We start from the raw sequence: 27,200 nt of genomic DNA, 5'->3' as shown, positions 1-27,200 counted from the left end.
TACAATCCAGCAATTCCATCCTGGGTATTTATACACACACACACACACACAATAAAATATTAGCAATAAAAAAGAATGAAATCTTATGAATGAAATCTTTGTGGCAACATGGATAAACTTGGAGGATATTATGCTTAGTGAAATAAATCAGAGAAAATAAAATACCATATGATTTCACTTATATGTGGACTCTCAAAAACAACACAATGAACAAACAAAACAGACTCATAGACACAGAGAAAAAACTGGTGGCTGCTAGAGGGAAGGTGGGTAGAGAAATGGATAAAATGGGTGAAGGGGATTAAGAGATATAAACTGCCAGCTATAAAATAACTAAGTCATTGGGATGAAATGTACAGCATAGGGAACACAGTCAATAACACTGTATATAACAACTTTGTATGGTAACAGATGGGAGCTGGTTTTACTGTAGTTACCATTTCATGTATAATAATATCAAATCACTATGTTGGACACCTACAACTAATTTAATACTACATGTTAATTACAACTCAAGTTTAAAAAAGAAGCTGAAATAAAACATAGACTTGAGCTTACCTGCCTGTCAGATATCCAACTGCAGAAGCAGCATAGCAAGCCTACAAAGAAAAAACACTGGGACTGGAGCATCTGGGACTTTTATAAATTCACTGAATCATGGGAGTAATAAGCATAATGCGTGTACAAAGCGTGTATGCAGTAATTTACTCTCAATAAGGGGAAAATGGAATGGTTTTCATTTTCACAAGTAATCTTCTATCTGTACCTTTCAGATAATCACTTAAGTATCTAAATCTGATATTTAGTTTTTCAAGGAATTTGTCCATATCATCTAGTTTATTCATAATATCATCTTATAATTGCTTAAACATCTGCAGGATCAATAGGAATGCCCTATTTTTTATTCCTAACATTGATAATTTGTGCTTTTTATGTTTTATTCTTTATCAGTCTTGCTAGAGATTTACCAAATCTATTGATCTTTTCAAAGACACAATTTTTGGATTTGTGGCTTTTCTCTACTGTTCCTTTGTTCTCTCCTCCACTGATTTCCACTCTCATGTTTATCATTTTACTACTTTCAGTTTGGATTTACTTTTTTTTTATTTAACTTTACAATATTGTATTGGTTTTGCCATATATCAAAATGAATCTGCCACAGGTATACATGTGTTCCCCATCCTGAACCCTCCTCCCTCCTCCCTCCCCATACCATCCCTCTGGGTCGTCCCAGTGCACCAGCCCCAAGCATCCAGTATTGTGCATTGAACCTGGACTGGCGATTCGTTTCATATATGATATTATACATATTTCAATGCCATTCTGCCAAATCATCCCACCCTCTCCCTCTCCCACAGAATCCAAAAGACTGTTCTATACATCAGTGTCTCTTTTGCTGTCTTGTATACAGGGGTATTGTTACCATCTTTCTAAATTCCATATATATGCGTTAGTATACTGTATTGGTGTTTTTCTTTCTGGCTTACTTCACTCTGTATAATAGGCTCCAGTTTCATCCACCTCATTAGAACTGATTCAAATGTATTCTTTTTAATGGCTGAGTAATACTCCATTGTGTATATGTACCACAGCTTTCTTATCCATTCATCTGCTGATGAACATCTAGGTTGCTTCCATGTCCTGGCTATTATACACAGTGCTGCGATGAACATTGGGGTACACGTGTCTCTTTCAATTCTGGCTTCCTCAGTGTGTATGCCCAGCAGTGGGATTGCTGGATCATAAGGCAGTTCTATTTCCAGTTTTTTAAGGAATCTCCACACTGTTCTCCATAGTGGCTGTACTAGTTTGCATTCCCACCAACAGTGTAAGAGGGTTCCCTTTTCTCCACACCCTCTCCAGCATTTATTGCATGTAGACTTTTGGATCGCAGCCATTCTGACTGGCGTGAAATGGTACCTCATAGTGGTTTTGATGGATTTACTTTGGTTTCCTTCTTCTAGCTTCTTAAAATGCATGTTCAGGGCACTGATTTTTGATCTTCTTTACTAAGAGATTCATTTAAAACTATTTCCTCTAAGAACTGCTTAGCTATTGCTCACATGTTTGAGATCTCATTTTCTCATCATCATTAAATTCAAAATGTTTTCCATTTTCCATTGGGATTTCTTCTTCACCCCACTGGTTAGTTAGGCTGATGGTGACATCTCCCTCTTCATCCTTGATACTGGTAATTTATATATTTTTTCTCTTTTAATCAACCTGCTGTGAAGTTTATTGATCTTAATTAATCTTTTCAAATATTTACAATGCATTGAATTTTCAAATGTTTGGGGATTTTCCATCTTCCTGTTGTTAAATTCCAGTTTATTTCCACATGGTCTGGTCACACATACTGTATATTTTCAATCCCTGCTTGGAGATGTATTGAAATTTCCTTTATGGCCTTCATATGGTTAGTTTTTATTTTTAAACTGTACTCCAGCTCATTATAAAAGAGGGGGAAGGTGCTAAACACAAAAGATAACCTGGGAAAATGCTAAATGCCCTTTAGGAAGAAATGAGACGGGGAGACAAAACGTCCTAACTTCCTTTCTTGGGCTTCCAAATAAGCCTCTAAGAACGGTGGCAATGTGATGAGGTGGAATGAGCACTGGCCTGGGGCTTGGGACATCTCTGGAGTTCAGTCATGGCTTTATCCTTTGTGATGCCTGTCACCTTGCAGAGCCACCTACTACACAACCTGAGACGTGACCTTTCCCCATTCATGTTGCAGGTACTATCATGGGCAGGCCCCACGGATAAACTGGGGATACAGATGTGCGAAGAAGAAATACGTATTTGTGACCCCCTGGAACTCACAGCCTAATAGGGAAGTCAGACGAGGCAAATAACACACAGAAACAGACACACAACAATAGCTAGTTATAGGAATGAAGCACAGGGGGCCAGGATTCAGACCAGGTGACTGTCCCTTCTGATTCTGACACTGTAGACCTGGCAGAGCTTCATACTTTGTAGTTGTAAGAGCAAGGACTCCAGAACGAGAACACCTGGGTTCAAATCCTGGTTCCGCCAATACCAGCTGTCTCCTTGAGCAAGTTTCTTCACTTCTGTGTGTGTGTGTGTGGGGGGGGTCATCTCTCTTTTAATAATTTTACTTTATATTTATTTATTTTTAACTGGAGCCTCATTGTTCTCATCTGCAATGACGACTAACAATCGGTCTTGGCTCCCAGGAGCGTTGTGATTGATAAGCGTAAAGTATTAGAGGAGTGAGCGGTAAGCAGCTACTGGCTGCAGTGTTACTCATCCCCGAGAACCCGCTGGGCTCTGAGTCCATACTTACTGCCTGCTCATTCCTCATCCCGATGTATCTGATGCCCATCTCCTGCGCAGCAAGGGCGATTTCGGTCACCGGGATGCCTACGATGCCGAACATGTAATTCACGTCCTGGGGGGCGGCCAAAAGCAGAGGAATGAGGCCGGGACCCCAGCCCGCCCTACCGAGGCGGTAAAAAGAAAACCTCCCGCAAACCTCCCTTCTGCCCACCTCCCCATCCCGCCGCTTTCCCGTTTCCAAGACAACGCAGCGGCCCCGTCGGGCTTCCGTAGGGCTCTCTGCGGCTGGCAGGTCTCACACCTGGGTTTTCAGGGCCTGGGCGATGACTCGCGCCCCGGACACCTGCCCCTCGAGCCCGTCACTGCGCGCCGCCAGGTTACTTTCCGACATCTTCCACCGCAGCGGACAGCAGGCTAGCGCGGAGTCACCCTGTCAAGGCACCCCTGAGGACACCAACCGTGAGGCCGCTCCTCTGAGGGACGAGGGGAGCGATCGGCTCCTTTAAAGAGGGGGGGGGGGGGCTGCAGCCAGCCCACTGGCGCTGAGGCGCCGGGTAAACACTCTTTCCTGTCAGGGCCGGCCCTTCTCCCCGGCCCGCCCTTCACGGAACCCGCGGAGCGTCAGTCAGGAGGAGGCGGAGGCCTCCGCCGAGCGCGTGAGAGGTGGGCCCGCAGTGGGGTCTTGGGCCTCAGCCTACCACCTAGAGCCTTTTCGGAACGGGTGGCGCCTGCGCAGAGTCTGGGCGGAGGGGGAAGCAGGCGCGGGCCGCTGCAGAAGGGGGCGTGGCGCGCACTCGCGGCCCCGCCCCGCAGCTTTTTCGGAACGCGGCAGGGCGAGTGGGGCCTGCGCAGAGCTCGGCGGAAGCGGGGTCAGGGGCGGGGCCGCGGCAGAAAGGGGCGTGGTTCCGGGGCTGAGCGCGGGTTTTCCTGGGACGCGAGTGGTGGGTTGGCGCCGGAGTTTGGTCGATGCGGCTTTTTTTTTGCGTTGTGTGGTCGTGTCCCCGCGTCCCCTTGTCCCCTTGTATTCTAGGCTTTGACGTACACGCTTATTTGATGGATACGTTCGTAACTTTGCAATCCTTAAAGATAAATGCCAACTAGTTAAATCCGTAGGCGGATGCGTACTCTTTAACTTAGACTACGACACCGAATCTCCCAGCGACAGCTGAAGTAACTTGCCCAGAGCCATTGGACCAGACGTCTTGCGCTCCCTTCACCCTTCCGCCCTTTGGCCACAAGAGATAAGAAGGGCCGCTTGAGCCTAGTTAACTTCTAACGGTTATTTTCTGTAATCGTTGCTAATAACCCTTCACCCTGCCTTTACAGTGAAGTCAGGAAATGGTGGGGAGAGTTTTGAATCTTCAGAGTCAGCCTCTCATTATAACCAGCTCCTGCAGCTGAGAACCTTTTTGTAAAAAAAAAAAAAAAAAATGTGATGAAGTATTTATTGATTTACAGTGTTAATTTCTGCTGTACAGCGAAGTGATTCAGTTCTGCCTCTACGTACACACTTATTTTTCATACTCCTTTCTATCATGGTTTATCACAGGAAGACAACCTTTTAAAATGCATTTTTGAGTGAAAATGTCTTTACAGTGTGTGGTTCATGATGCCAGGGCCTCAGGGGCATTAGACTACCTGCTTAGTAGCAAACAGAACTTCTCACATCATGAAGAAGAGTGGAACTTTAAGTTGTTGAGGATTTGAAGTGTTTTAAAGCAGAAAGACTAGTAATATGTGGGAAGGAAAGAAACCAGAGCAGCTTCCCAGGTGGCACTAGTGGTAAAGAACCATCTGCCCATGCAGGACACAGAAGAGAGGGGTTTGATCCCTGGGTGGGGAAGATCCCCCAGAGGAGGGCAAGACAATACACTCCAGTGTTCTTACCTGGAGAATCCCCGTGGACAGAGGAGCCTGGTGGGCTACAGTCCATGGAGTCGCAAAGAGTCAGACACAACTGAGCGGCTTAAAACAGGCAAAGAAGCCGGAAGCAAGGAGAGTGGGTCCTGGGTAATGAAATGAATGAGAAACTTTGGAAATGAAAGAATTCCTAAACTCCTGGAGCTCTTCCAAAAAGGTTTCCCCTTGCATTTCAAGTCCTAACTCCCACTCTAAGCAAAGGAATGAGAATGGCTGCATCTTTGGGTATGGGGACCCAGCCTAATGTAGCCCATCTAAGAGGGAGATTTCTTTAAAGTTTTAGAGTTCATCTAAAAAATAAAAGCAGATCTTGCATTGTATTCCAGAATCTGCCCATATTTTAATATAAAAGTGATCTTTTTAATTGAGGTAAACATACACTTAAATGTACAGCTCTTAAATGACACTTGTAGCCACCGAAATACAAATGACATTTTAAAATACCTATGAAAGTTGGCATTCCGGAAAGATGCCAACTTTGAACACAAAATGTTCTTTGTGTGTCTTTGAATAATCCTTGGCACAATGTCCCCTGCCCCTGTTTGAGAAGCATTGACCCTTCATCTCTCTATCGTGTGGGATTGTTTCTGTCAGCACCTATGTGACAGTTTCTACCCCCAAGCATCAGAATTGCGTGGAAAGCCTTTTATTTTTAAAAATATTTATTTTTGGCTGTGTCAGGTCTTGGTTGCGCCATGAAGCTTCCTTGTTGTGGGCATGTGGGCTTCTCTCTAGTTACAGCGGGAGTGCTCAGTAATTGTGGCTTGAGGGCTTCGTTCCCAGCATCCTGTGGAATCTTGGGCTTCCCAGGTGGGGCTAGTGGTAAAGAACCTGACTGCCAATGAGGGAATGTAAGAGATCTGGGTTCGATCCCTGGGTCAGGAAGATCCCCTGGAGGAGGGCATGGCAACTCACTCCAGTATTCTTGCCTGGAGAATCCCATGGACAGAGGAGTCTGGCGGGCTGCAGTCCATGGGGTCACAAAGAGTCGGACGCAACTGAAGCGACATAGCACACAGTCAAGCATGTGGCGTCTTAGTTCACCAACCAGGAAGTAGTCTTAATCACTGCACCACCAGGGAAGTTCCTGGAAAGTTTTTTTAAATATACAGTTGCTTGGGCCTACCCCACATCTTCTGAATCAGCATCTTAGGACAAATTAGTCACCTGTGTTTTTTTTAAAGCTGCTATCTAAATTTGATTTGCAGCCTGACTTGAGAAGCACCAGCTCCATACTCATGCTGCACGCATGAGTTAATAATTAAACGTGTGCTTGCCTATTATCAAATACTGATGCTTAATTTGGATTTTTGGGTTCAAGGCTAGTTTGACATTAATAGCACAGAATGTGTAGGTGGTGGTTAGTCAGTTCATGGACTTGGGTTCACTAGTGTCCCAAAAGATTCACTGACAGAATCACTCAGTATAGTGTGAAAACTGAACTATGAATTGGAACAAACCCCCTGAATTCAGATTAACATTGTGCAAAAGGATAAATTCTCAACTGAGTAGACTCTGCCCTTTAGCTGGGGGAGAAGTCGATGAGTCTGTTGAAACTTGTTTCACCTTTACACCTTTGAGTACAGGGCATAACATTCCATGGTGAACTTGGGTCTCATGATTCAGCAGAAGTACTGAGAGTCTCCCTCCAAGATTTGCAGGCACTTGGAGCAACTGCCTTCAATCCAATGGCAGTGAGCAGATTCCAGGATTCTTCAGTAACTTATCCAAGGCCTTTATGCAGACACTGTAAGCATTAACCACGTCGTTTACTATTTAAATTGGTGGTAGGCATGGAATTTTATTTGTTGGATATTTTATTGAAATTTTGTTTGTTTTGCCTTGTTTATTGGTGGAAGGAGGCCAAAGGAGGAGTAAGTCTAGTTTGTTTGTTTTTTAAAAGAAAAGGGTGGAGTAATGATAACATGCTATCCAAAGAGCAGAGTCAGTCATCAGAGAGTTTTCATACTGGTTACTCTATTTGTGAGCTCGAGACCTGAGATCCTACACTGCAGGTGGCTTCTTTACCACCGAGCTGCCGGGGAAGCCCAGGAACTTCTTAGGCCCCAGAATTATGATATTGTGTTTTAACTTCAGTAAACTAACAAGGACACTGAAAATCCATGTGATTATTTGAAAGCATAACACTAACTGAACCTGTAAGAAATATTCTCGTAGGCATATTTTATCAAAATGTGAAGTGTTTGGTTATTGTGTGAAGAAATGAATTGGGATTATTTATGATGCATTATTGGAGAAGGAAATGGCAACCCACTCCAGTGTTCTTGCCTGGAGAATCCCAGGGACGGGGGAGCCTGGTGAGCTGCCATCTGTGGGGTCGCACAGAGTCGGACATGACTGAAGCGACTTAGCAGCAGCTGCAGCAGCAGCATGATGCATTATAGAATGGCTGAAAATAAAATAAAATTGACTGAAACAGAGGAGAAAACTGAAACTGAGTATCTTAAATACAAACAAAAGCAACAATAACCCAAAAGGAAGTCTATGTAGAACACTCTTTTTTAAACCAAACTTGAAAACTACATCAAATGGTTCTTTGAATAAAGCAGGTTAAATTAATTTTGTTTGCTTCTCATTAAGCTTATGAACTGTACCGAATCTCAGAAATAGGTCTGAAGTGAAGCCAGTGAGAAGCAACTTCATTATTGAACCAGCAGGGCCAGATTTAATGGCTGTCACTGGCAGACAGGGACTGGGAGTTTTTCCCAGTTGCTGTGTGACATAGAGAGTGGTTGGATCCCTGCCCTTGGTCTGCAGGCTCTTCACCTTTGCTTTGTTTTTTAATGCCAATGAGACTCAGCAAGACCCAGAACTGGAGTGGAAGCACTCCGGGGGCAGAAACTGAAGGAGCTTTGTTTTGTTTTAAACAAATATGGGGTTTGACATCAGCAATTATTAGATCACTGATAAGGTGTCTGTTTTTTGGAAAATGCACCAGAAATGGTGACAACTATAGGTCATGCTGTGAGGACATAAGTGGTTTATTTCAGATGGCTTAGAAGTCGTAATATAGAATGTCTCCATATGCTGGAACTCCACAGTTGGGAGTGGTCTGTGGGCTAGGGCATCAGCAGCCCTCACCTATGAAACACGGTTATCGGTGTTTAAAATGTTTTCTGTTTTCATGTGTTTCTTCTGTTTCACCACCAGCCTTCATTTGAGCCCCTTCCTTTAGCTTTTTATATTGTATCATATTTTTTAAAACTTATTTCATTTACTCGTTTGACTGTGCCAGGTCTTAGTTCTGCTGCATGGGATCTTTGATCTTCCTGCGGCATGTGGGGTCTCGTTCCCTGACCAAAGGGTGAACCCAGGCGCTCTGCATTGGGGGCACAGAGTCCTGGCCCCTGGACCACCAGGGAAGTCCCTTATTGTTTTCTTTTGCTTCTAATCTAGTCTGTGTCAGCTCCAGGGTAAACTCTGAATGATTCCCAGGGTTTGGAGTTGAACTGAGGTATAACCCGAGGTGAGGGACATCTTCATGATGAGGAACGCAAGCCCTTAAACTTTTTTCTGCATTGTGACCTTTGAGTTTCTGTTTACAGCTTAGCTGTGATGTATTGTTTTATTCACTTTCTTTGTTATACATTTATAATTTATATTTTTGATTTTATATGTTTTATATATATATACTTAATGTCATTTATGACATCTTTCAGACACATGAATAAGAAGAGAGATTAATAGACACCCAGGTACCCGGCCCTAGTTTAAGAAATACATTACTAATAGGGCAAAGTCTGTGTTTCCTCCCCCATCACATCTGCCCCCGTGCCATAGTGGTAACCACTACTTGACTTCAGTGTTTATCATTCCCACATGTCCATTCTTTAGGCAACGGCATTTGGGTTGTTTTAAGCTTTTTGGTGTTATAAGCATTTTTCCCTGAACGTTCTTGCGTGTCTCCTTGTGCGTATGAGTGAACTTGTATGCGTATGTATCTAGAGGTGTTATCAGAAGGTAGGTTCTTGTTTCGTTGCAGAAGGAATTCAGAGATGAGCTAGGAAGGTCATGAAAGCAAAGTGAGGATTTATTTAAGGGAAAGGATGCTCTCAAGGCAAGAGCAGGCAGTCTCAGGTGAGTAACTGCACTGAGTTTCTTTGGCAGGCTGGTTTATGGAGTGTAGAAATGAAGGGATAGAACATTCACTGGGGAGGCAGGGGTCTGGGGATCATTGTATTCTCTGAGTTTCTTCCTAGCTCTGCCTTCCTTAGGGAAGAGGCATTTCTGTCCTTATTTAGCCTTAATCAGAAATGTCATGGCATTGGTGCATGATGGGAATATCTTATTTGCAAGGCTAATTTTACTGTAATGAGGGCATAGTGAACAGAAGGTTACATTCAGACACTGGCGATTCTTGCCTTTTCCCACCTTTCTTTGTCTGCCTCCAGGACACTTACCACCCCCAACGTGTAGTTTCCTGTTAGTCTGGTTAGATTCTTGCTTTTCTTTGTCTGTCCAAGGACCCCCCCATTGTTTACAAGATGTGTGGTTTCCTCTAGCTAGATGACTGCTTTAACTTGGGCAGGTCATCATCAGTTTTACTAGAAAAATTGATCTCTAAACTTCCTGTACCAATTTATACCCCTGACTTCTATATATAAGAACTCCCCTTTTTCTGCATCCTCAATTGTGGAATTAAAATTTTTTTTTTCCAATTTTATAGTTGTGAAATGGATTTTCATTTCCATTTCCATATCTAGATATAGATTCCCACTCCAGTACTCTTGCCTGGAAAATTCCATGGATGGAGGAGTCTGGTAGGCTAGTTCATGGGGTCGCAAAGACTCGGACACGACTGAGCGACTTGACTTTCTTTCTATCTATAGTTCCTTTTGGAGAAGGAAATGGCAGCCCACTCCAGTGTTCTTGCCTGAAGAATCCCATGGACAGAGGGGCCTAGTGGGCTACAGTCTATGGGGTTGCACAGAGTCGGACACAGCTAAGCAACTAACACACACACGCACACACAGATATAGATTACATAGTGACATATTTGGATTTATCCTTGGGTTTTCTTCTGTGATTTACCTGTTTATATCTTTTGTCCTGTTCTTTATTGATTGTGTATCTTTTTCTTATTGTTTTTAGATGTTTTTATATATTCTGGATACTTATTCTTTGTCTTTTAACTTTGCTTATAGTTACTTTTGGATAAGGATATGGCAACCCACTCCATTATTCTTGCCTGGAGCATCCTGTCAAGGGAGTGTGTGATTTCCTCGGTTCTGTCTCATCACAACAAAAATTTGAAGCAATGGATGTTAAAGCCCTCAGTGTGTCACAGCTCTCTACAGTGTTACAGCTCCGTGTTACAGCTCAGTTTTATTTAGAAAATAAAGGAAAATACATCCTCGAGGTGTGAGCGTATACCGACCTAAAAGACGTGAAGGGAAGAGAGAGGGAGCGCGCCCGTGGGAGAGAGACCCCCAGCCCTTTGGCTCCTCTTTTTATATGTCTTTTCCTCACCCTGGGCCTGCCCTGTGTAAACTGGGCTAGCCACGAGTGCTGTTTGTTCTACCTGAGGTCCTCACTCAGGTCCTCAGACCTTCCTTTGTTCTATTTTCGTGGGCTTTTCCCTTCCTTGTCTTCTAGCCACCACCATTCTGGACTCCTTTTTCCCGTTTTAACTACCTAACACAGTTATGTGTTTGGATTTATCCTTGGGGTTTCTTCTGTGAATTACCTGTTTATATCTTTTGTCCTGTTCTTTATTGTTTATCTTTTTCTTATTTATTTTATAGATTTTTTAAAAATATATTCTGGATGCTTATTCTTTGTCTTTTAACTTTGTTTATAGTTCCTTTTGGATAAGGACGTGGCAGCCCACTCCAGTATTCTTGCCTGGAGCATCCCATGGACAGAGAAAGCAGGCTACGTTCCATGGTTTGCAAAGAGTCAGATAGGACTGAAGCGACTTAGCACATAGCACATAGTTACTTTTGATGTACAGAATTTTGTGGTTTTCTTGGTGTGTGGTCACAACTGACAATTATTCTGTTTTATTTTCCTTTGTTTTCGGCTGAGTTGCACCGCTTATGGGGTCTTAGTTCCCTAATGAGGGATTGAACCCACATCCCCTGCAGTGGAAGTGTGACGTCCTAACCACTGGGCCACCAGGGAATTCCCATAACTGACAGTTCCTTTCCTTTATGTTTTATCTCTTCATATCTTGCTTGAGAAAGACTTTCCCTAAACTGAAGTTGTAAGGAATTTTTTTGGTGTGTTTTTATTTAAAGTTTAGGTTTTATATATATAAATGTATTTATATATATATTTATATGTACATTTTACAAGTATTATAAATATTATATATATATGTTTTATATATATATATATATGTATTTAAGCTTCATGGTCTACCTGAAATTGATTTTTATATATGATGACAAGTAGCAATTCAGTATTTTTTCCCCAAATGATACATAATATGTCTATATCAATTAGATTTTGCTGTGTAATTAACCATTCTAAAACTCAGTGACTTAAAGCAACCACCACTTATTTAATTTGTAATCCTGTGAGGCTGGGCTCAACTGGGCTTCTTCATTATCTGTGGTCAGTTGCTAGTTAGCAAGGTCACTCTGCCCCTGGAGGTTGACTGCATATCCCCAGGGGTGGCAGGCTTATCCTCACTGCACATGTATCTTTCATCATTCAGTAAGCTTCCCTGAGCTTCTTTGTTTGGCAGCAGTTTGCAAAAGGGGACAAATCCCACCGTGAAAGCCTCTGTGTGCCTACGTTTGCTAACATCCCATTAGCCAAAGTGCATTACAGGTGGAGCTAAGACTCTGAGTGGGATGGCATTAGTGTTTCATGATAAAGGAACATGAACAAAGAGAGAAGAATTTCTAGCCGTTTTTACAGTCAGTTTACTAAAATACCTGTTGTCCAAGCATCTTTGATAGTGTACTTCATTCTTTTCCCAGTGATCCATAAGGTTATTTATCAAGTTGCCATGCATGTTGGCCTGTCTCTAGACTCTCTGTTCTTTTCCTACCCCAATCCAGTCCAATCCTATCTTAATTTCTACATTTTTGAAATAAGCCTTTATGTTGGTAGGATAAGTTGTTCTACTTTGTCATTTTGAAACCATCTCACCTAATGTAATTAGTTTCCTGCCACTGCCGTAACAAACTGAATGGCTTAAAACAACATAAATTTATCATTTTAAGAGTTCTGTAGTTAAGACATCTGACACAGGGTTCACTGGGATAAAACATCAAGGCGTTGGCAGGACCGCATTCCTTTCTGGAGTCTCTAGGGGAGAATCCACGCCTTTCTCCTTCCAGCCCCGGGCGGCCTCTCACATTCTTGGCTCCATCTTCAAAGTGAGCAGTGTCAGGCCAAGTCCTACTCACTCAGGTTCTCCTGCTTCTCTGTTCCTAAGGGCTGTGTGACTACGCTGAGTTTACCTGACAATCCAGGGTAATCTCCCTATTTCAGTCAGTTTATCAGCAAACTTAATTCCCCCTTTCCACATATTCACAACTTCTAGGGATTGGGATGTGAACCTCTCTGTGGGGCCATTATCCTGCCACTGGGTTTATTCTTGGCCTTCTCTTTTGTGTAAATTATAAAATCAGTTTATCGAGTTCCATGAAATACTCTTGAGATTCTAATTGGAATTACATTGTTCATAAATTAACTTGGATAGAACAGTATCTTTATATTAAGTCTGTTTTAACATAAGCATGATATATATCTCTCCATTTATTTTATTTTTCCTCAATCTTTAATAAAAATCTTTTATTATGTTTATGTCTAAGTATCTTACTATTTGGTTATTTGCATTTTCTAGTTTTTTTGGAGGGGTCAGTGTATTAGAATGCAATTAATTTTCATGTGCTGGTCCCAAATCTAACTACTTTACTATATTTTCTTGTTAATTATAATTAGCTCATAGATTCTCTTGGGTGACTTTGTTGATAAGCATGTCATATTCATGAAAGTTCTGTGTCTTTTTTTTTGTCCTTATATCTTCTATATTTTGTATTTTTTAACATTCCTCAATTATTTTAAAATATTTTTTAAAGGCTGTACTCCATTCATAGTTATTATTACATATTAGCTATGTTCCCTCTGCTGTACAATATATCCTTGTGACTGACTTTGTACATAATAGTTTGTACCACTTAATGCCCCCTCCTTCTTCACTCTCTCTAGCGGTAACCCCTGGTTTGTTCTCTGTCTCTATGCGCCTGCTGCTTTTTTGTTATATCTGCTAGTTTTTTATGTTTTTTAGATTGCACATGTAAGGTATTTCATTCTTTGATATGACTGGGTAGTATTGCTTTCTGTGTGTCTTCTCTGTCCATTCATCTATTGACGGATACTTAGGTTGGTTCCAAATCTTAGCAATCGTAAACAGTGCTGCTGTGAACATTAGGGTGCGTGTGTCTTTTCGAATTAGCATTATATCTATGCCCAGGAGTGAAATTGCTGGATCACTTGCTAGTTTCATTTTTATTTTTTGAGGAACCTCCCTGCTGTTTTCCTTAGTGGCTGCACCAATTTACATTCCCATCAACAATGTGCACAGGTTCCTTTTCTCCACATTCTCACCAACGTTTGTATTTGTATTCTTTTTGATGCTAGCCATTCTGATAGGTATGAGGTGATATCTCATTGTGGTTTTGATTTGCATTTTCCTGATGTTTAGTGATGTTGAACATCTTTTCAGGTGTTTGTGGACCATCTGCATTTCTCCTTTGCATATATACTTCTTCTTTTTCTTATCTTATTGCACAGGCTAAGACCTCCAATACAGTATAGATAAGAAGCACTGATATGTGACATTTTAATTTCCTTTAATGTGTTAATGTGGTGAATTGAGTTGATATGCTTTCTCATATTAAAGGATTCATCATTCTTTGATAAATCCTACTTGGTCATGATGTAAACATTGCTTAATTAAGTTTGCTATTATTTTTATTTAAGCTTCCTGCATTTATGTTTAAGAATGAAAGTTAACCGTTATTTTCCTGTCTTGAACTATCCTTATCTAGCTTGGGTATCAAGGTTATACTTATACTGTCCTTTAAAAAGTTTTAGAATAGTTTGTATACAATATTTATGTTTAAATATGTTTGTATAAAAAAGATACAGTATGTATCTTTACTTGGATGTTTGGGAGAATTCTACTGAAAAATATACCAGGATTGGTGCTTTTAGAGAGAGTCTTTGATAATTTAATTTTTCTTGGGAAATTGGTCTGCTTCATTTTCCTATCCTTTTTGAACTTGGTTTTGGCAAGCTTTATTTTCTTAAAAAAATGGGCATTTTCATCCAGATATCCTTTTAACACATATTTGTACCAGAGCATCCAGTAATCAGTTCTGTGATCTCCGTTGTAATCACAAGTGTGCTCCTGTTTAGTTTTTCATGTACATGTACATGTGTGTTTTTGTTACTTTTCTCCTTGATCTATCTTGATGCAGTCTTGTTTATTTCATTAGTCCTTTCAAAGAACCAGTTTTTGTGCCCAAGACTTCTTGGAGAAATGGCCACTTCCAACTCTGAGCCAGGAAATGTATACAGTAAGCTTGGGACATCTTTTAGTGTTAAATTACAAAGAAGGTGTCAATTAGAGTAATGTCAAGAGGAATCAAGGGCTGACTCGAAAAGGCTACTATGAGTCAAGGATGAGTTTCTATAATGATAATAATTGCAATGGAAAAAACCCATGAAATATGTTCAAATCCTTGAATTTATAATATTTTTAAAAAATTGGTCACCTTCAGATAATAAGTTACTTGTCTTGAAAACTGATTTTAAAAAGATTGAGAGAGAATCTAGCGTTTATCCTGTCTTTGCTATATGAACTGTACCATTAGATAACCAAATAATAGATAAAATATCTCTTTATAAAAACCACTACAATTAATGAAGGAAAATGAAATAATAGACTACCAGCATTGCAATTCTAAATGAATAGAAAAAGGCATTAAGGATTGATGGTTTGTTCTAAGATCATAAAAATAGAGTCAGACACATGTCTCATGCCAAAAGAACATACTACCATGCATAGTCATCCCCAAAGGATAGAACCTGAGTTCAATCCAGTCTCTGGATCCAGCTGTCCTATTAAAGGATTATTGTCAGTTTATTTGCCATATTTTTAAAGTCACCTCTTGGTTGGCAGTTTATCCTATGTGTATTTTTTCAAGAAAGACTGATAAAAATAATATTCCCTGAGTTCTTGCATTGTCCAGTCTATTATCTCTTATTTCTATACATCAAACACAGTTTGGCATAGAAGAAAACTCCTGGTTCATATTTTCTTCTTCAGAAGGACTCTATGTAGGGTTTACTAGCATTGACGTTATTGTGGCGAAGTCTGAGGAGCGCCTGATTTTGTGCTCTTATAAATGCCCTTGATCATTTTACTCGGCTTTCCAAGTGATTCCCACTTTGTCTTTGAAGGTTAGGAATCTTACTAGACGATGTACTGGTGTTGAGATTCTGTTTCTTTCCTTCCTGAGTTTTGGTGTGTCCTTTCAATATGTAAGTTCAAATCTGCTTTTCTTTCTGGAAAGTTTTCTTCAATTACATCTTTAAATAATGTTCCTCTTCCATTATCTATTATCTATTATTGTATCATTATGTATTATCTATGTGTAACAACTTACCACACATTTAGTAACTTAAAACACAGCATATTTATTATCTCACAGTTTCAGTGGTCAAGGCGTCTGAGCAAGCTTAACTGCACCCTTTGAGCAGGACCTCCCAAGGGCACAGTGAAGATGTCAGCTGGGTTCACAGTCTCATCCAAGGCTGAGTCCTCTTCCAAGCTCAACTGGTGTTTAGAAGAATAATTTCCTTGCAATAGTAGAAGTCCTGGTAGCTTTCTTCTTCAAGGACAGGAGAAGAGAAAGTGTCTGACTCCAGGGAAGACACCAGTTCCTTTTTCAAAGTCCTTTACCTGATTAGGTCAGGCCCACTCAGGATAATCTCTTAAAGAACTCAGAATTAGCTGATTTGAGATTTTAATTACATGTGAAATCCATTCACCTTTGTCATGTTCTGTTGACTGGAAGCAAAGCATAGCTTCTACCTGCATTCAAGGGAAGGGTGTCTCCACGGCACATTTATTTCCCTTTTCTTTTATGGGTTTCCCAATTGTGTATATGTTGGCTCTCATTCACCAGCCCTCCCTATCTGTCATTTCCTCTAGACTCCTTTTCAATTCTACATTTCCATTCACGTTGCTCACTTTCTCATTCTTGACCCCTTGTCACGTATATTATTTACAGCGTCATCAGATTCTTTGTGCTGTTCTGTACTTGCTTTCGTTTCTTTTTTTTTTTTTAAGTTCATTTTTAAAATTGAGGTGTAATTGACATGTAAAATTATGTTAGTTTCAGGTGTACAGCATCATGACTTGATATCTGTGTACATTACTAAATGATCACCACAGTCACCACACATAGTTGAAAATATTTTTTATGATGAGCATTTTTTATGATTTACTTTCTTAGCAACATTCAGATATGCAATACAGTATTATAAACTATAGTCACCATGCTGTACATTACATCCCAGGACTTATTTTGTAACTGGAAGTGTGCCTTAATTTATTTGATGGTGTTTGTTTTTCCTTCTCTCTTGCTGCTAAGTCGCTTCAGTCTTGTCCGACTCTGTGTGACCCCATAGACGGCAGCCCACCAGGCCCTGCCCTCCCTGGGATTCTCCAGGCAGGAACACTGGAGTGGGTTGCCATTTCCTCCTCCAATTAAGTTCTACCAAATAACATTTCATTTCCCCCCCTCTGCCTTCTCCTCCCCCTCCTCTCTCTTCTCCTTTCTCTACCCCTCCACCCCTGCCCCGCCTCTCTTTTTCCTTCCTTTTAAAAATGATTTTGTGTTTGGTCTTTTTTTGTGTGTTTGTCTTATAAACCAATTGTTTGGGGCTTTTTCATTTATGGTGAGATATTTGGTTACAATGTTTATGTGCTTTGTGGCAACTTGCTAGTGAATAATCTTAGTTTGCTTTTCTTATAGGATCCTTTTTAAATAATTTAATTACTCTATTTATTTATTTTGGCTGCACTGCATGACTTGTGGAATCTTAATGCCCCCACCAGGGATCAAACCTGGGCCCCTCAGCAGTGAAAGCGCAAAGTCCTAACCAGTGGACCACTAGGAAGGTCCCAGAGCCAGGATTTCAGATCAGATATTTTAAAACTCAAAAGCCCATATTCTTTACTTCCATAGTATGCTGTCATTTCAACTGACTTTCTTCTTACTTAAATGACTTCCTAAGATCAAATCCCGGAAGCATACTTTTGTGACTTATAATACAAACTGTCAAACTTTTTTTCCCAATAAGAAATTACTACTTATTATTACTTTACTAGTTTATTTGTCCAAATTTAGTATTTTAAAATAGTACAAGTTAATGTTTATTTTGTACGTAAGTTCAGAGTCTTTCAGAGTGTTCGTTTATGATTTGTTTTCTTCTTTACATCTGTTCTTGTTCCTCGCCTAGTTGTAAGTGTTATCTTGAGGTTCAATTTTGCATCTAAACTTTAATTTATTGATCTGTTTCTTTTATTGTTTTAACTGCTTCAGATTTTAGACCGTTGTTTCATCAAACCTCTGATACCCAATTATAATTTATTCTAGCTTTCTTAACATTTAATATTTAACTCCTGATTTTGAGTTTGTTTTTGTGTATGGTGTAAGTTTAAACTTATTTCCAAATTGTTATTCAGTCATCCCAATATCACTTATTCAGTCAAACTTTTCCTCTTGTTATTCTGAGTGTGGTGGCATGAAAAGAGTGTAGGCCTTTGGACAGAATTAATTTGAATTGAATCCTGGTTCTAGATGTTGGTCCCTTTCAAGTTTAGGAGTAGCCTCTTTCCCAAAAGAGCCAGGCTGTATTCCACTGCTTCGCCCTGAGTGCTGAGGAATGTCGCAACTATGAGCTTGGGGAACTTGGGCCAAAGTTCCCCAACTGGGAAAGCTGCAGCAGTCAGTCAGGCGTCTGCCCTCAGATGCTCTGCATGGCCCAGGGCAATGGGACTTGCGTTAGTACCAGGATGTAGTCATGGCTGAGCTGGGACCCTTGCCAGAGGGGAAAAGGCACACAAAAAATGCCCAGTCTATTCAAAGCCGGGCATGCTCAGCGCCTCCAGGAGAACAAAAGCAGAGATGGTAACCAGTTCTCTGCCACGCACGTGAGACGGTCACTCTCACCCAGGACTGTGTGCTGCGCTCTGCTTGGCGGTGGGTCACCTACATCTTGCCACCACGCTTGTGCTGAAGGCATCGTCCACCAGGACTCAGGACTGACAGCACCTGGACCCACTTGCCTGCTTGTCGCTGCTCCTCTCTTGGGGAGCGTAGCTGTGCCTCTCCCGTATATGCTTCATGCACCCTCCGTAGGAGGAGGTGGCCTTTGGCAGGTTTTCTCTAGTGCTTTGTTTTGCTTTAGCTTTTTTTGTTGTTTCATTTACTCTTCCTACTGTCATCCATTCTCAGTGTTTCTGGACTGTCCTATTAGGGATTGTTCTTTTGACTTGGGGACCGTGGTTTCCATTGTTCTCCGCTGCCTGCATCCAGGGCATCCCCACCATCCTGTTGGTCCTGTGACGTGGGTGTCTCCCTCGCCAGCACGGGAGTGACAAGCCTTGAGGTCCTGATCTTTGGCCTGTCTTGCCTTAGGGATATCGTGTCTACCATACGCTTAATTCATGAAGAGCCGTTCCATTGTGCCCACTTCTGAGCACATCTTCCCTGAATATTTGACCTGTGGTTCTAGAGCATCGTGCTTTCTGTCTACTGCTTGTGTTTCTCCACGTCCAGCCTTCAGGGCCTCATTCTCTAAAAGGTGCTTCTTCTGACCACTCTGATTTAAGGTAGTCCAATACAGAAATGGGCGGGGGGCGGGGGGGGCGGCGCTTCTCAAGGGCTTTGAAAGACAGTTCTTTGCTGACACCATGGAGGCTTATTTCAGAGACCTTGATGACAGTTCTGGAAGGCTGGGAAGGTGAAGCCCAGCCGGAAGTCATAGATGTCCCAGAAGAGCAGGGTCGCCACAACCGCCCGCACTGTTCCTCTGGCCCAAGACCCGCGGAGAGTGAGGACGCACAGCTGCTCTGAGCTCGCCCTGCTCCCTTATCCAAGGTCTATGAACCACAGTTGAAGAGCTCTCAGCAATTCATTTTTGGCTCCCTAAGATTTCAGATAAATTTTTGAAGAGAAATCCGGTACATTTTTGCAGAATATAGCTGGAAGATTTTTCAGATTATCTATTTATTTATGAATGTATACTATTTACAAATTTTTTTAATTAAAAATTAAAATTTATAAATATGTCATTTATTTTATTGTATTTCTACATATTTCTTATTCATCTTATGAAATTACTGAATGGAGTATCTATCTATTACCCCTGTTTTATTCTTTTAAAATCAGGGACTTTAAACATATGAAAATCAGCAACAATCTGGTTCTACTGTGAGATTCCTTTTGAGGCAAAAACAAGCACTGAATTATTTAACTGACCTGGATCAGATTGTTCTGGGGACTCCTCCCACCTCCAATTTGATAGTTTACTTCGCTGCTCATTTTCGGTAATATAGTGGAAACTCTGAAATCTGCCCACGTTCTCTCAGCCCTGTTGGAGAGGCTCCTGAGAGATAAAGGTGATGGTTCTGGCTCACATTTTTCTTTGACGTGAGCAGAAGACAGAGACACAATGGACCTGCCTTTACCCTCCAGCCCAGTGGTTCTCCTGGTGACCCAGGCTAGGAGCATCAGCTCCACCATCACCCAGGAACTTGTTAGAAAAATGCATATTCTCGGACCCTACCCCAGAGCTTCTGAGTTAAAACTCCCAGGAACAGGGTCCTCGGAGCTCCGTGTTCAAGCCCTGCGGGTGTCCCAGCATCAGGCCCACGTTTGAGAACCCCTGCTCTGGTCTGACAACCCATACTCGTGGGAGGGTGCTGTGAATTTCTGTCGAATTCTGCTGCAGCTGCATTGAAGACACTACCGTGGTCTTTGAAGTTCTGATAAACTATCCTTGTCTTGAATGTGCGCTGGGAGGGCTGGACCAGGAGCCAGGAGAACTGCTTTCTCTTTTGTCACCACTAACTGGTCCTGGAGGACTCCCTCACCAGGAGAGTGGCGTTTTACCATCTGCTTTTCTTGCTTTGTGTGACAGGAAGATAAAATGAAACAGTGGATGTTAAAGTGGTTTGAAAGTGTTAGCATGCGATGTGAGACGCAAGGCCGCGTCCGTACAAGAGAGTCCTGTAGAGCTTTACCCCGACCAGATTTCCCTGTGAACAGTCCTGTGCGTCTGCCGTGGGCTGTGTTGCTGTGCACACCCACTCACAGCTGTTAGAAATCACAGCTAGCTTAGCACCTGTGAATACAGAGGAAGCAATAGGTCCTAGGAACATGACAAAGTGAAAAAAAAATAGCTTTCACGAGACCCCAGTGTTGGAAAATCAAATGCTTTCTAGTTTTTTCACTGTAAACGAGATAGGTGAAATGTTAGAAATGAAAGGGAGAAGGAAAGGAGGGGGAAAAACACCTGTTTACTTCTTAAGAAGGACCACTGTTGTGGCATTCGCGCTGACAGTGGTACCCAGTTTGCCCACAGGGTGGCAGCTGCAGACCTGGAGGCTCAGCCTCACGGGCCCTCTTCTCTGCACAAGAGTGAAAAAAAACAAAAAAAGAGCCTTCTTCCATTCATTCAACACCCGCGCGTCTCGGGGCGGTTTTGTCTTCAATTATAGAGATAATATCCCATTTGAGGAAAAGAAAGGTGGCCCTATTTCAGTTCAAGTGATCTGTGATTGCTCATCGGGCGTTCCACGAGAAGTGACTGCAGTGGACAGAAAGAGGTGCCAGCCCAAGGCCTGGCCGTGGTCACACTCCTGTGTGTCCCTCTCTTGTTTGGTGAGAACAGCTGGGCTGTTTTTTAAGGGAAATCACGACCTACCAGTTCAGCCTGCAGTGCCTGGTAACTTACTCACTGTCCCGTGTGAATTCAGCCTTGAACCCCAGCACCACCTTCCGCGGCCCCCTGAAGCACCGGAGTCTTGGTGGCGGAAATTCGCAGGAAACTGGGCTCCAACGCCATGGAGCTTTACATTGCTCGAGAGGAGGGGGCTTCCTTGGGGTTTCTTTAAATTCAGATTATATAAATTAGATGGAGAGGGGCACTCTTTCTTTTTTTCTTTTTTTAATGGAAAGATAATTGCTTTACAGAATTTTGCTGTTTTCTGTCAAACCTCAACATGAATCAGCCATAGGCTGATTTCTTTAGAAAAAAATTTTTTTAATTTTCTATTGGAATATAGCTAATTAGCAATGTTGTGATGGTTTCAGGTGGACAGCAAAGGGACTCAGCCGTACACATACATGTATCCATTCTCCCCCAAACTCCTCTCCCATCCAGGCTGCCACATAACATGGAGCAGAGTTCCCTGTGCCCTACAGTAGGTCCTTATTGGTTCTCCGTTTAAAATACAGCAGTGTGTCCATGTCCATCCCAAACTCCCTAACTGTCCCTTCCCTCCATCCTCCCACTCCCATCCCCCGCAACCATGAGTTCTCATAGTTTGTTAGTATGTTGCTGTTTTGTAAATAAATTCATTTGTATCATTTCTTTTTAGATTTTGCATATAAGGGATATCATATTTCTCCTGTCTGACTTACAAGATGCTCATACTTACTTATGTGAAAGGACTTATGGAAATCACAAAATTCATGAGAATGGGTTTAAAACTATTTAGAGCTTCACAGTGTTTTTCTTGGAGTCCTGTCGGACACATGCAGAGGTGTATTCCACACATTCCTAATAACTTATCTGGTCCCGCTTTGTTCCACAGGATGTAACATTTCCTCTGCCAACTCTTCCTGCCTCTTTCCCAATAAGGGGGCTGTTATTCTCCCCGGCAAGTGAAAAGTGACAAGCTCTTTTATTAAAACAATCAGGACATCTAAATATAAAATTTTAAAGGTGTATACCCACCTCTGAAATTATCTTATTAAGAATACCTTCATAATAATCCTTTCATTTTATTGCAAAAGACACTACTGTAATAGCAAGGCTAGGAAGGAAACACAGGTAATTATCAAAGTGACTCATGTAGCGAGATGGAAAATCCAAGTTCCTTGTGTGTAAAAATATCTCGTGATGGACGTGTTACCAAATTTCCACAAAATCGATTTCCATATCATGATTTAAGGCTTTGATTGCTTTCCCTCATGGATCGCAGGAACTTTCCCGAGCAGAATGAGCATCCAGGGAGCATGCTTCCTTATGAAATGAGAAGCAGAGGCTTCTGTAGGCAGTGGGCAGGTGAGGATGCTGGCGTGAAGGAGTCCCTCCACCCCGGCCGCTGTTCCTGTCAGGACCGTGAGTGCTCTGACCCTCCCTGTGGGGGCGCCTGGGAGTCACCGGGAGATTCTGAACAGAGGAACAGCTCTGAGCGCTCAGGCTCTACCTGGATCTCTGTGGAGAAGGGGCCGGAGGAGAGGGGGAACCACTGGAGGAGCTGCCCGTTGCCGCCCTCTGACTTCATTTTCCGCCACCTCCCAGCCCTCTGCTCTCCTGGCTGTTTCTCGAGCCATCCCCGAAGCCCCCACTTGGCCCTTGTAACCAAGCAGCCCTCTGCCTGGAGCCCTTTCCCCACCAGGAGTCCACAGCCCTTGTCTCGTACCTTCTTCAGATACCAGGGTCTCTTTGAGCCCTTCCTGATTTAAAACCTGCCCCCACCCCCACCGCCGGCCCTCCCTGCCCTCTCCCCTGTCTCTATCTTTCCTTCCTACTTATTGCCAGCTGCTGCATGAAGTACAGTCAGCAGGGCAATAGCGGTGGGATTAATGTCCCAATAAACTCGTCATCAGTTGAAAGATCTGAAGGTAGAAAGTGCACTCAGCACGCCCAGCCCACCTGCTGTGCCCAGAGCACTCACAGTAGTCTGCAGGTGGGCAGAACCCTCTAACCCCAGGCCTGGTTTGTCATAAAGGGTGGAAGTCTCACGGGATTTCTGGAACACCTACTGGAAAGGAGAAACAGCACGAGGTGTGGGGCTAGATGGTTGTCAGAGTGCGGGTTGTTCAGCCTCGTGATCTTAGGGTCCAGTCTGCCACGTGCAGGCTGAGAGAGGGTCGCTAGGCAGGCCCCCATTCTGAGTCCCGAGCACGGTTTCTGCTAAAAGCATACAGCTTTCACAGCATCATAAAGTCACGAGTGAGGGACCCTCTGTGTGCATTGTGGCAGATACGTGGTGGGGGGTGGTCCACTCGGAAGGGCTGGGAACCTTCACCACTGGGTCCTTGAGGCCAGCGCCTGCATCTGGCACGGGCAGGCGTCACGTGGACATTGAAATGAGTGTCCGCCAGCCCTGCCATCTCCCTGCCGGCTCAGGGGGGCACAGGAAGCAGGGGGTGGGAGTCAGGTGTCGCTTCAGTGACGCCTCCACGCCGGGCCTTTCTTGGAGTCTCATCTCACGTCAAATACCTATGATGGAAGGAGGCTCGTAGCTCACTCTTCAGACTGAACACAGGCCTCCAGCCACCTCTGTGTTCAGGGTCCAGGCCCTGCCCAGCTCTGCAGGGGGGTCAGTTGCTGGGCTGCCAGAAACCTCCTGACTCTAGGGCCCTGGTATTCCCGGGAAGCCCCCCACCCCTCAGCCACGGGCATGGCTCCCGAGCCAACTCCGGGCCCCCTCGCATCCTGGCCGCCCACCAGCCCTGCCTTTCAGAGCTCCTGCTACATGAAGAATTCGGTTAAAACGTCTGCAGTGGCACCGCTTTGCAGCAGGGACGCTGTGGTGCCTATTTTTACTTGAATGACTCATTCTCTGCTGCCTCAGTAGGCTTACTTCCTTTGGAGCGTGACTACCTGGCTGAATCTGCCTAACCGCTCATTCCTGACTGACCTCTGTTCACGCAGAAATGATGGCACCTTTTGTAAAGAATCTAAATTTATTTTCTCAAAATAGAAAGAAAGGTGATTCCGTGCCATTTCCGCGAGTTCCTTGCTTTGCCGGATTGCAGTCCCTGAGATGTAAACAAAGGTTCTGCGTCCCCACATCAGTGGTGGGCAGCTCTTAGCTGAGAAAGCAGGGCCTGCAAACAGCGCCCTTGCTCCAGGGCCTCCTGACCTGCACGCACCCAGCCCCGGGTCATCTGCCCCACACGCACCCCCATCAGGGGCCTCGTTTTCCTCCCTCTTAGGGAGAGACCTGGGTTCAGTCCCTGGGTTGGGAAGATCCGCTGGAGAAGGGAAAGGCTACCCACTCTGGTATTCTGGCCTGGAGAATTCCATGGACCCTATAGTCCATGGGGTCGCAAAGAGTCGGACACGACTAGCGACTTTCACTCACTCACTCAGGGAGGCCACGGCCTTACATTGCGAATGTGACTTTGAAGATGAATGTATCCCCCCTCAAACCACTCTCCATTATCATCATTCTGAAACCAGAGCTGGAATGTTAAACAGATTTTGAGACTTCAAAAATTATTCCTTGCTGGTCTTCAGAAACAAAACTCAAGTAAGAAAGCTTATCAATTGCACTTCTGTTTCTGCTCAAAAGCTCCTGACCGTGGGCTCAAAGGCCCCTTGTTCTGACCTCCTGACACGGCAGCGCCCCGGGGCCTGGCGTTTGGGTGGACCCTTTATTCCCCAGGGAAGGAGGGGCAGTTTGCGAGGGGCCGCTGGGGCAGGGGAAGGGGCCGCCTGCCTGGCCGGAGCAGTCTCTGAGTCCGTGCGGGTTCTGACGGAGCACCCGGAGCCCGGGCTGCTCCTGAAAATAGTTAGAGTTGCTTTTATTTTTGGAACTTTTGCAAGAAAAAGAAATTTGTGGCCTGGAGAGTCTGGTTTTGGAAAGCAAGCACAGGGCCTCTGAGTCCGACTTGGGCGGGACGTCATTTTCTCATTAAGGAGCAGAATATGGTTTCTTGATCTCTTTCTGCTGTCTTGATGTTTAGCTGGATTCCTGGGTGGTTGGTCAGCCTGGGTACATCTCCAGAGAGCAGGGGGCCCGGCCTTGGCACCACCCGGCAAATCTGTGTGCCAGGGGAGGGGCTTTGGCTGCCAGACCAGGTCGATTTTCAAGGCAGAACTGTGTGTAAAAACGCCCAGTGACAGATAACTATTAAATATTAAAATTCCTGTTCTTGGGGGAAAAAGGCACACACAGAAGTGTCATTGTAAGTGATATGATTTACTTCTAATCTCTTACAGTAAGAGCTAGAAAGCTGAGTTTCCTTTCCAGAAAATTCTCATTTATTTTCAAAAAGTTGCATTTTATTACTGCTGAAGGATTTTAATTTCCAAATGAGTATGCTTTTTTTTTAAAAAAAAAAAAAAACAGGAGTTTTGGTAATCCAGAGACAGGAGTAGAAAAAGTACGCAGTGTATGATGGCAATTCTCAAGTTCAAGGAGGGGTGAGGGGAGCCATGCTGTGATGGCAGACTTCTTTTAGCCCGTCTGTAAACTGACATTTAAGTAGAATTTAAGTCGGCAGTTTCTCTGCACCAAGTTAAAGACTGTTGTGCTGGCTAAGGGGAGGCTTATGTGTAAGCCTTTATAGAAGTATATAGATATTCACTCCCAACCAAAGAAAGGCAGGGAGGGTTGTGATGCCTCAGGTTTTATGGCCAGGGTGGCCGAGCTGTACTTAGAGGACCACAGCCATCACAGCCGGTCTGGACGGTTGACCTGCAGCGTGAGCGTGCATATGGAGGGCAGGCTGTGGGGTGAGGGGGTACGTCACAGAATGATGTAAAACCATTAGACTAGTTATTATTGCCTAAATCTGAAGCCTGCAGCTAGAAGAGTCCTGCTGGGGAAACAATCGTGGCCAACACTGGGTCTGTTTTGGAAATGTTCTGATCCAGACGGTTAACACAGTGAGCCGTTTTATTAAGGGGCCCTCGCTCCATGTTTGGAGAGAATCGCACACCCTTTTATTAGGAACGTGAAGTAAAGCCTTTGAGTTTCAGCGTCCTGGCGGGTACGTCTAGTTGCCGGGAATAACGAATCGCATCTGCGGAAGCCCCGGTCCTGGCAGGATCCTGGCCTCAGCCGTCCTCTCCTCACCCCTTCCCCTTCTAGACTGACGAGCGGCGCCATGTCCAGAGCCGGCCGGCAGCTGGCCCTTCTCCTGTGCAGCTGCTGCGTGGCTGTGGCCGTCCCGGGGCGCCTGGCCGAGGAGGGCTGTCCGGCTGAGCCCCACCAGGCCTCCCGCTACGTGGCCGCTGTGTACGAGCACCGATCCTTCCTGAGTCCCGACCCGCTGGCCCTCACCAGCCGCGAGCAAGCCTTGGAGCTCATGCATCGGAACCTCGACGTCTACGAGCAGCAAGTGACAACTGCGGCCCGAAAGGCAAGGCGTGCTCAGCAGGGCGGGCTGGCCCCGGGTCGGTGGTCCCCTGCAGCCCCTCTGCGAAATCAGGCCCAGAGCACTGAGCTGAAGGAATTAGGTGGCTCAGTTCAGTAGAGTTGCTCAGTCATGTCCGACTCTTTGCAACCCCATGGACTGCAGCACACCGGGCCTCCCTGTCCCTCACCAACTCCTGGAGTCCACCCAAACTCATGTCCATTGAATCGGTGATGCCATCCAATTATCTCCTCCTCTGTCATCTCCTTCTCCTCCCGCCTTCAGTCTTTCCCAGCATCGGGGTCTTTTTCATTGAGTCAGTTCTTCACATCAGGTGGCCAAAGTATTGGAGTTTCAGCTTCAGCATCAGTCCTTCCAAAGAATACTCAGGACTGAGCCGCATCAGGGGGCTAGAGGCCCACTACTCAGAGGGCGGTCTACAGACCAGCAGCATCAGCCTGCCCACCAGAGCCTGTGAGAAATGCAGAACACAGGGCCCCGTCCTAGACCTGCAGAGTCAGATTCTATTATTTTGTAAGATCCCCAGGTGATGCTTCCCCTCCAGCCTGGGGGACATGCCAGGCCAGGCCCCTGGTT

General features: G+C 44.0%; 2 protein-coding genes across 5 annotated transcripts in view; one reads left to right on the top strand and one right to left on the bottom strand.

Moving 5' to 3' along the window:
- The window catches only part of HACL1 (2-hydroxyacyl-CoA lyase 1), a 39,811-nt gene extending 35,721 nt beyond the window's left edge, over nt 1-4,090 (bottom strand). Inside the window, exons 1-3 of one of the 2 annotated variants that reach the window (XM_010856727.1) lie at nt 4,002-4,090; nt 3,311-3,415; nt 559-599 (exon numbers count right to left, since the gene is read on the bottom strand). In XM_010856727.1, coding sequence (XP_010855029.1) covers nt 559-599; nt 3,311-3,403 — 134 coding nt within the window. In that variant the 5' untranslated portion in view covers nt 3,404-3,415; nt 4,002-4,090. Of the gene's footprint in view, nt 1-558; nt 600-3,310; nt 3,416-3,604; nt 3,962-4,001 lie in introns of those variants that run through there. The other variant, XM_010856726.1, reaches the window with a different exon arrangement.
- The window catches only part of BTD (biotinidase), a 40,782-nt gene continuing 17,182 nt past the window's right edge, over nt 3,601-27,200 (top strand). The window contains exons 1-2 of one of the 3 annotated variants that reach the window (XM_010856730.1): nt 3,601-3,966; nt 26,339-26,609. In XM_010856730.1, the coding sequence (XP_010855032.1) occupies nt 26,355-26,609 (255 nt within the window). In that variant the 5' untranslated portion in view covers nt 3,601-3,966; nt 26,339-26,354. Of the gene's footprint in view, nt 3,967-6,184; nt 6,973-26,338; nt 26,610-27,200 lie in introns of those variants that run through there. The other 2 variants (XM_010856731.1, XM_010856729.1) reach the window with 2 other exon arrangements.

This window comes from Bison bison, unplaced genomic scaffold, assembly GCF_000754665.1.
Source record: "Bison bison bison isolate TAMUID 2011002044 unplaced genomic scaffold, Bison_UMD1.0 scf7180017864374, whole genome shotgun sequence".
NCBI classification, from domain to species: Eukaryota; Metazoa; Chordata; class Mammalia; order Artiodactyla; family Bovidae; genus Bison; species Bison bison.
This window is presented reverse-complemented; position numbering and strand designations above follow the sequence as displayed.